The sequence below is a fragment of the Xenopus laevis genome, chromosome 6L (genome assembly GCF_017654675.1).
Source record: "Xenopus laevis strain J_2021 chromosome 6L, Xenopus_laevis_v10.1, whole genome shotgun sequence".
NCBI classification, from domain to species: Eukaryota; Metazoa; Chordata; class Amphibia; order Anura; family Pipidae; genus Xenopus; species Xenopus laevis.
The window spans coordinates 106244218-106254792 of NC_054381.1; the positions used below are offsets into that span (position 1 = coordinate 106244218).

Below are 10575 nucleotides of genomic sequence, written 5' to 3' on the forward strand. Positions count from 1 at the left end.
TTAGGTGTCCACAACTTTTGTTAGTCAGAAGTAAAAAAACATATTTTTGAGTGATTGTTTTGAATTTCTTCAGGGGATAGGGTGGGAGTTCAAAGATAAATAACTATAGAACTAAACATTTGTTTATTAAAAAAGCTGCAGAGTCAGAATTTAATATCACAGCAGCCTCAAACTGAATCCAGTACCTGCTCCTTGGAGAGATATGCTAAGAAATAGACTGTCAGGAGCAGTATGAGAAGAAGGCCAGTATAAATAAAGCAGGGATGTGCAAACCCATAGATGTGGGGATATGGAGGCCAGTACTATAGCATAGCATAGTGTTTTGCACCCTGATTTGAATATCTTAAAGGAACAGTAACACCAAACAATTTAAGTGTTTTAAAGTAATGAAAATATCAAGTACTGTTGTCCTGCACTGGTAAAACTGATCTGTTTGCTTCAGAAACACTACTATAGTTCATATAAATAAGCTGCTGTGGAGCAATGGTCGGAAATTGAAAAACGGCTATATGGCACAGGTTAACTAATGGATAACAAATAACACCATTAGACAGACAGAGCTTATCTGCTATCTGCTGTGTAACCTGAGCCTTTTCTCCTTTGAATGGCTGCCCCCATTGTTACACAGCAGCTTATTTATATAAACAATAGTAGTGTTTCTGAAGCAAACACAGCAGTTTTACAAGTGCAGGGCAACACTGCATTATATTTTTACTTTTATACTTTTCATTTTTGACGTTGCTGTTCCTTTAATCAGTAAAAGAGGATGATTTTCAACAAAACCCTTCTGCTAGGCTTAGTTATTCACTCTGAGAGCCACTGCCAGTAATAGGCCTGGTACTGTGACAAGTTGCATAATTAGGGTAACGCAGAAGAGTTATGGAGATTTTCTGTGTTTATTTTATAAAAGAATCCATACAGTACATTGTTATAAGAAATCAGCAAATGATACAAACAACAATTGATCATCCAGCTCCAAGGTTAGAGGGGTTCTGAACAACACAAATTAAAGGGCCCCAAATTGAAAAAAATAAATGTTTAAAAATACTGTATTAATGTCCCTGTTTTAAACTGTGTTCCAACATTACAAATAAATAAAGCAACAACGTACAGAAATGCTTATGGTTTCAAGTCAAGATTCTGCCATTTCTATGGTGATTGGATTGATGTGGCCTTGGATTCCTAATGTCTTCTTTCCGCTGCCAATTATTTCTTCCTTAAATGTGTTCAAGGTTTTCTCCGAGAACAAAGGCCTCAGTTTATGGCATGTGAAGAGCAATATGATGCGCAAGAGACATGCAAAGGAACTCACTCCGATAATCACCACTAAAGGGAAACAAAGGAGATTAGCATAAGAACTGAACAATACTAATATGTAGCACGTCATTAAGGGAATCTGGTTCTACTCAATGCAAATAACATTACAGCTTTGTGTACTGAATAAAGGTATGGGACCTGTTATACAGAATGCTTGGATACTGAGGTTTTCCAAATAACAGATCTGTTATCTGTAATTTGCATCTCCATACTTTAAGGGGCCGATTCACTAAATTTGAGTGAAGGATTTGAAGTAAAAAAACTTTGAATTTCGAAGGTTTTTTTGGGCTACTTCGACCATCGAATGGGCTACTTCGACCTTCGACTTCGAATCGAAGGATTCGTAGTAAAAATTATTCGACTATTCGACCATTCGATAGTCGAAGTACTGTCTCTTTAAAAAAAACTTCGACCCCCTAGTTCGGCAGATAAAAGCTACCGAAGTCAATGTTAGCCTATGGGGAAGGTCCCCATAGGCTTGGCTAACTTTTTTTGATCGAAGGATATTCCTTCGATCGTTGGATTAAAATCCTTCGAATCGTTCGATTCGAAGGATTTTATCGTTCGATCAAAGGAATAATCCTTCGATCGTACGATCGCAGAATTTGCGCTAAATCCTTCGACTTCGAAGGATTGAAGGATTTCAATTCCTAGTCGAATATCGAGTGTTAATTAACCCTCGATATTCGACCCATAGTGAATCAGCCCCTAAGTCTATTAGACAACCATGTAAATATTAAATAAACCCAATAGGCTGGTTTTGGTTCCAATAAGTATCTGGATAACAGGTTTCCAGATAATGGATCCCATACCTGTATTTATACCAGTAGTCTGATCCTGCCATTCACATGCCCCAACTATACAATATTCTTTTAATAAAAGAAAGATGCCCCAGATTTCACTTCGTGCAACAGGGTGTAAAGTGCAACATGGTGGGTTCCCCCAAACAATTATTGAGTAAAATATCACTGTGTTGAGTTTTAATTAAAGGTGACATTTTTGGGGTTAGTTTGGATCTGAAAAACAGAGTAAAGGTTATGTATGGCTTTCTCTATTAACTCACCGTTAATCATATTAACTGTTGACAGCTCAGATGAAGTCTCACTTCCAGTATATACTCCAACAGCAGCAACAATCGCCACAGGATATATAGTAAAAGTATAGCGAACATATTTTTCAAAGACAAATGTTTCCATCATAAGCCTAGAAAAACATACAATGACAAGTGTTAGGTATGTTGTGTGGGTACACTTATACAGTGGCATTAATACGAGTATTTTGTGTATAAGTACATTTTATTAGTGTATTACATCTTGTACAGGTATTATAACATATCTTTTTTTTTCATTAACAGTACTTGAAAGTATCTAGGATTACAAAGCCAAGCTGATTGTAGTGGTAGTACAAGACCACATGAGGGCAGTGTTTTCCATTCATTAGAGAGAGAGACAGGAAGGGCATTTTATAAAGGTATTTCTGTATATCTGATACAAAGCAAGTGCAGCTGCTGCAGAAAGCATTCGCCCTTCAAAGAACACAACAGAGTGAAGGTTTTGGTACACTAGCTCCTTGCCCTGCACTTTACTGAATGGCTGCAGTTCTCTCTGCTGCAAAATGGAGTTTGGTATTGCTGTATTTCTAAGAGGTGGGCTGAGGTTACCCTCAAAATCCTGCTGCAATATATATTGCCTGGGCCTTTGTGGCCTTACCGTGAATCTGGACCTGCCCATCCCCTTAACTTGCTCATTATTCCGAAACAAAAGTTAGGGAGAGCTAGTGGGTGTTCAGTCTGCCCTCACTATGCTCTGCACTTTGCACAGATTATTACTCCAGCACATGACTTGAAGGAAACATGGACATGAAAAAAAATCATGTTAAGAATAATGTGATCTTACCAGAAGACCAGGGCCAGGAAGATGAGGCACAGTATGATATTGCTGACATTCGGATCCTCTATTTTAACATAATATTTTAAGACAATTCCAAAGTTGAGGAATGTAGCGACTGATGTCCATGTAGCATATGTTGCTAATCCATTATGCACCTGAAAAATAACATCTATAAATTATATTTGAATATATATATATATATATATATATTCATATATGCAAACAAAGTTTTTTTTGGGGGTGGGGGAAATACACACGAACACTAATGTGCTGTATTATCTAATATGCATAGGTGTGCGGCCATGTTTGATTTGTAGTCTGCCTTATATTGCAGGCTACAGAGATTAAAAACACTTTGCACAGTGCCTGTGTGAGTAATTAGGGCAGGACTACATGGCCGAATCAGCCGTGATCCGACGCGCTGTGCAAAATCGCAGACATCACATCGGAAATAAGGTAAGTAATTCAATTGTCGCATCGTGTCACAGCATTGATGCGACACGACACGCTGCGTCTGCATCCGACAGTCGTGTCGCGTCAACAATGCGACACGATCCGACACTGCCATTACTTACCTTGTTTCTGCCTGCAATTTTGCGCAGTGCGTCGGATCGCGGCTGAATCGGCCATGTAGCCCTGCCCTAGCGAAGGCGAATTGTATACCGTAAATGAAGAATACAAAATCATATTACTCACCAAGATTCGCGTGCACCACAAGTCAGACGGGTTGTTTTGAGACATCCAAGCGCCATACTTATAGCAGTTGCGGTATGATATGGCAAGCATCAGGTATAGTGAAATTGGCAGCAAAACTATGAACACATTGGCAAATATCAGGATCCTAAGTGAAGAAAGAAAGCATAAAAAAAGGGTTAATTTGTACGTTTTGATATGAATCTCTAAATGACAATTTCTTACTTTCAGTAGTTTTTAGGCAGCCTGTATTGTATGATCTGTATATGGTGGTTATATTTCCCTGCTTCTGTCTGTAGTAGGCAAACGGATCCCCACAGAACTGAATACTGTTGTAGTTCAACAATTAGTGGAGCCTACAGATACTTATATCAGTTGTCCTTTGTGATCACTTGGTTACCTTTTATATCTCTGACGTCTCTCATTATTTTCAAGATGATTTCACTTCTGTACTTAAGGTTGTTCATGTTTGAGTTTACTTTTAGTAGGATGTAGAGAGTGATATTATAAGACAATTTGCAATTGGTTTTAATTTTTTTATTATTTGTGTTTTTTTTAAAGTTATTTAGCTTTTTATTCAGCAGCTCTCCAGTTTGCAATTTCATCAATCTGGTTGCTAGGGTCTAAATTACCCTACCAACCATGCAATTGATTTGAATACAAGAATGGAATATGGATAGGAGAGGGCCTGAATAGAAAGATGAGTGATAACAAAAAATGTGTAGCCATACAGAGCATTTGTTTTTTTAGATAGGGTCGGTGACCCCCATTTAAAAACTGGAAAGAGTCAGAAGAAGAAGGCAAATAATAAAAAAAATTCTAAAAAATAAATAATGAAGACCAATTGAAAAGTTGCTTACTATTCTATATAATTCTATGACATAATAAAAGTTAACTGAAAGGTGAACCACTCCTTTAATGGAACTACAGTGTACTTATTATTCTCTTCACTTGCACATTAGATTTCCCAGGAATCAAAGAAAAGTAAAAGACAACACCTTGGTGGCTATATAGTAAAGTAGTCATAAAATATGTTCAATAACTTCCTCTGCATGTGATTTACACCATGAAATCTAAAATGCTGTTAGAGATTTGATATCCTATGCGATTGCATTGTATAATCATGGCATGACTCAGTTGACAGATTTACATCCTTTGCTAATAAACCCATAAAACTCTATTGTATATTGGTGTAGAGTAATAAGAAGGAATGTGTAAGCCCTTTGCCTAGTGGACTTATTTTCAACGTAATACAATATAAATACAATGAGATATAAGAACAGGGTCAACATATTATGCAAGAAAATAATATGTCATACAATATTCTGGCTTATTCTGGTTTCACTTATCCGGTTCAGCATTTTTTAAGTTACTAAAGAAATAGATAGAAATAAAATAAAATGACATATAAGCAAGACATCTAAATATGATATATGATATCAAGCCTAGTGTGAACACTTCTATGGAAAGTTTATAAAGGTTTGGTCACATACCCCACCCCTTACTGGTGACACCATCAATTAACATATAGGGGCCCATTCATTAAGTTTGAGTGAAGGAATAGAAGAAAAAATACTTTGAATTTCGAAGTGTTTTTTCGGCTACTTCGACCATCAAATGGGCTACTTCGACCTTCGACTACGACTTTGAATTCGAACTAAAAATCGTTCGACTATTCGATAGTCGAAGTACTGTCTCTTTAAGAAAAAACTTCGACCCCCTAGTTCGCCACCTAAAAGCTACCGAAGTCAATGTTAGCCTATGGGTCCCCATAGGCTTGGCTATCTTTTTTTGGTCGAAGGATAATCCTTCGATCGATGGATTAAAATCCTTTGAATCGTTCAATTCGAAGAATTTAATCGTTCGATCGAACGATTATTCCTTTGATCGTTCAATCAAACTATTTGTGCAAAATCCTTCGACTTCGATATTCGAAGTCGAAGGATTTTAATTCCCCAGTCGAATATCGAGGGTTAATTAACCCTCGATATTCAACCCTTGATACATTTGCCCCATAGTGATTAAAAGTCCAAAGTTTGAGTCCATATTTGTGTTAGTCCATTTTGTGTATATAAACGTAATTATTCAAATACATAGGCTATAGGTATTGCGGCTTAAAGATATTTATATAAAAGGATCATAAGAATACCAAACTTTAGAATGGTCCTTTATGAACTACAACAGGTGTTTGCTATAGGTTATTACAGGTATGGGACCTATTACCCAGAATGTTTGGGTCTGAGATTTTCTGGATAAGGGATATTTCCATAATTTGGAACTTCATACCTTAGGTTTGCTAAAATCATTTAAACATTAATTTAACCCAATAGGATTGTTCTTCCACCAATAATTATTAATAATATCTGAGTTGAGATCAAAGACACAATACTGTTTTACCATTACAGGTATAAGATCCATTATCTGGAAACCCATTATCCAGAAAGCTCTGAATTATGCAAAGGCTGACTCAAATATTCAAATAATTCAAATTTTTAAAAATGATTTCTTTTTTCTCTGTAATAATAAAACAGTACCTTGTACTTGACCCTAACTAATAGATCATTAATCCTTATTGGAAGCAATACCAGCCTATTGGGTTTATTTAATGTCTACATGATTTTCTAGTAGACTTAAGGTATGGAGATCCAAATCACAGGGAGATCTGCTATCCGGAAAACCCCAGGTGCCAAGCATTCTGGATAACAGGTCCCATACCTGTACGAGAAACATGAAATAGGTTTTAAAGTTTTGAATTATTTAATGATAACGGAGTCTATGGGACATGACCTTCCCTTAATTCTGAGCTTTTGTATAACAGGTTTCCGAATAACGGATCCCATACATGCAATGAGGAAACGTTTGCATGTTTTAATGCTAAACCCAGTGGATGAGTTAAACCAGCAAATCTCTTTATTATGACGATGCCTATTGTTCCTACACAACTGGCTACCTAACACCTCTTTTAAATTCTTTGTCTTTCTCCGGTGCCAAGATATGTGCAAAGACAACATAGTAGTGGGTTATGTAGCAGCTGTACTCTACCCCATACCAAGATACTCTAAATGAAAAAGCCATAAGCCCCAAATCAAACATATTTTTCACCCCAATAAAACATCTAAGAGCTAATCCCAGAGAATTTGAGGAATACTGTTGGTATTATTACTTTGATCTCAAAAAGTTAACAAAAAGTTACAGTCATAGCTGTAATACAGTTTCTGCCAGGATAGATAGAGACTTTAGAAGGAATCTTTAGCAATGGTGAGAGAACTTACTCTTGATCCCACAGGAAAAGCCAGCCGATGTTGACTATGTTGTTAACGATCCATACCACAAAAAATTCAGGAGGGTGCAGTCTGGCCGTTACATATATATAGCCCTCAGCATTTCTTAATTGGAAGAGAAATATCATGTTTAACATTTTAACACACAATAATAATCAGTTTACTATACGTTTATATTGTCTCTGTTAGAATAACTCAATTTAACCTTCTGAAAAGTGTGGTGACAACATAGATGATCCATGCCCCATTCCAAATATAGATCACAGACCAGATTGAAAACGTCCAGCCTGCAGGGGTGACATCCAGGGAGTATCTGTCGGAAATGTTGCCTGCAGTTGTTGCAAATACACCTGAGACAATAATATGAGTTTAGATATATATACAGTATAATATAATTCATAGAGAGGGCCAAGCCAAGCCAAAACATGGAGTATGATGAATTCTAAGATGTCTAACACCCTTAATGAATGGTAATAGAATTTACTTTTGGCTGCACAGGATATGCCTACCGGCATATAGATTATTAGCTGTACCACAATATAGATTCTACCTATCCTACCTGAGTGCTCGGCCCACAGAGTCTGACATCTGTCTAAAATGCATTGTGTAGTGTTTGTGAATTTCAAAGCTTAGCAAGGCAAAGGAAATAATTCTATCTCAGTTTTAAAATATGTATTTTTATTAAGCTTCGTCATTACAATTCTACAGTATATTAAATGCAGAGAGAGAGATAAGAGGTCCTCTGCAGTCAACCCACTATCAATACGTTAAGGATATGAAGATATGTTGTGCCTTAAGCTACTAAAAATGCCAAAACAGGGATTGTTTGTACATCTATTGCAATATATTTAAGATGGCTGACTACGTCGAAGTCATCCCTGGTCTGGTCAGTCCTACGCTCAATTTTAATCTGATTCATAAAGTTTTCATTTGCTTCATTATACATTTTGCACAGGGACTAAGTTTTACCTGCAAATTATAAAAAAAAAATATATATATATATATATATATAAAATTTTTAAAGCACATATTTCAATAAATACTTACCATTGTTTGTTATTGCTGATAAAGCATTGAATGCTACAGTCACTATATATGATACTGCCGTGAGGATGATAAGGGAAAACAGCAGCCAGTTGTGTTTAGCCATGATCTCAGCTCAGACAATATGCAATTTCTAGGCAGAGCAGGTGTTGCGGGTTATGCTCCGTATTGTTGCTTGAGGTGTAAATGCCGTGCACGAGGATGGGTCTTTTATGTACTATTCCAGCAGACATGTGAATCTTATCTCTGAGACTTTGTGCTTAAGTAACAGCGACTTATGAAACAGGTACAGCACATGGCAGGTTAATTACTTTCAATTTATTGCTGTGGTTCAGGGCAGCTTGAGTAGAAATAACCTCCATAAATTCCTTTATTTTGTAAATGAAAGCGTTACCCTGGGATGTTTGCAGTATATACAGAGCCTAGTGATATAATCTTTCTTGAACACACCTTAATATGAAAGTATTTTGCTATTAGGGTTGTAGCACTTAAGGCAATTTTAGGGTGACATCCCCTAGATTAACTCCTATTAAAGAAAATTGCAAAGACAAAAACACATTGGTATGATTAGCTTCTAAATATTGACCAGCTAGAATTACTTAGAGAACTTGATGCTATTACACTAAAACTTTTTTAACTTTCTTTGTATTAAAAATGTAATCATCTTACTATTATGGATATGTCAAAATATAAAATTTGACCTTTAATGACTGTTGAAAAATTTCTCAATAAAAAACGATTGAAACCGTAAATATTGACCAGCTGTGGTTTTGGTTGATGCCCTCAATCACGTTACTTGTTGCAGTGATTCCTTTTAAAAACTAATATTGAAGCAACGTAGGGGGTTCTTCACAGTCAGGACAGTGAGGTTGTGGAATGCACTGCTGGGTGATGTTGTGATGGCTGATTCAGTTAATGCCTTTAAGAATGGCTTGGATGATTTCTTGGACAGACATAATATCAAAGCTATTGTGATCTAAAGAACTACAAATAGTTGATATAAATATTGGTAAATATAGTTTATATATGCGAGGGTATAGATAGGTTGTTATGCGTGTGTGTGCGTATATATGTATATATATATATGTATATATATATACATATATATATATATATATATATATATATACACACACTGGGGGTCATCTGGAGGGGTTAAGCTTTATGGACAGTTGTCTTGTTTCAACCCAAATGAACTACGTATCTAACTATGATGCTTTCAACCACTGGTAGATTTTCTCATACTGAGTAAAAATAAAAGTTACTATTTTGGAGGCTATTACTATGGGGCTGATTTATCAAAACAGTCAAGCTCGTTTTTTTTTTTCACGATTCGTGACAAAACGCAACAAAAAGAGGTGAATATATTTGAAAATATTCTTTGGAATAGTTGGTGTTAACTAAATAAAAAACCTGTAAAAAAGTCACCAAAAAAACCCTAGCAGGCTTGATAATAAGCATGCAATGGATTAGCTGTGACTTATGTAACTTTACACAAACCCATTAGTTTAGCTTGACCCAAACACCTGACCGTTTGGGTGTGTGAAAATGAAAATAAATATTTTCCTTAGGGATGCACCGAATCCAGGATTCGGTTCGGGATTCGGCTAGGATTCGGTCTTTTTAAGCAGGATTCGAATTCGGCCACATCCTTCTGCCTGGCCGAACCGAATTTGCATATGTAAATTAGGGGCGTGGAGGGAAATCATGTGACTTTTTGTCACATAACAAGGAAGTAAACAATGTTTTCCCCTTCCCACCCCTAATTTGCATATGCAAATTATGGTTTGGATTCGGTTCGGTATTCGGCTGAATCTTTCGCAAACGATTCGGGGGTTCGGCCAGATCCAAAAAAGTAGATTCGGTGCATCCCTAATTTTCCTTATGTACCCATAGGGGGAGAAAATATTTATTTTGCAAAACACCAGTAGTCAGTTGTTCTGCTAAGAGTAAATTATACAGATGTTTCTAATAATTTACTATATTCATACATTAGGAAGCTGATACTTGTAAAAAGATAATAAAAAATAGGATGCGCTTCCGAAAGTTTGTCTGTTTCTAGGAAGAAAAAGTGTGCCAAATAGTGTATTATCCCTTTAGTAAAACAGCTTCATGAGGGGCATGAGGAAGTATGTACACATATGAAACGCGTTGGGCCCTTTTTTAAGTGAAAATAATGATATATAGAGAAACTCAAAGTGCAAAGGAGTTCCATATATACAAAGTTTTTTCCAAGTAAAATCCGTGAGAATCAACACTCGCTCTAGCAAACAACCATTGCGAGAGTTTTGCAGAGTTCGGAGGACGCCACGTGAAGAGACCAGATACACTTCAGGCCTTCAGTCCACGAG

The 10575-nt window shown here is 36.5% G+C and overlaps 1 protein-coding gene across 1 annotated transcript; it reads right to left on the bottom strand.

The window, feature by feature from the left end:
* Positions 1-891: 891 nt before the first annotated feature.
* On the bottom strand, positions 892-9099 carry LOC121394874. Its single transcript, XM_041567038.1, has 7 exons — positions 8228-9099; positions 7386-7530; positions 7172-7285; positions 3903-4047; positions 3213-3361; positions 2381-2520; positions 892-1326 (listed from the first exon to the last, which is right to left on the bottom strand). The coding sequence occupies exons 1-7, from the start codon at positions 8328-8330 to the stop codon at positions 1133-1135; spliced, it is 990 nt and encodes a 329-aa protein (XP_041422972.1). The 5' UTR covers positions 8331-9099; the 3' UTR covers positions 892-1132.
* Between the last annotated feature and the right edge of the window lie 1476 nt (positions 9100-10575).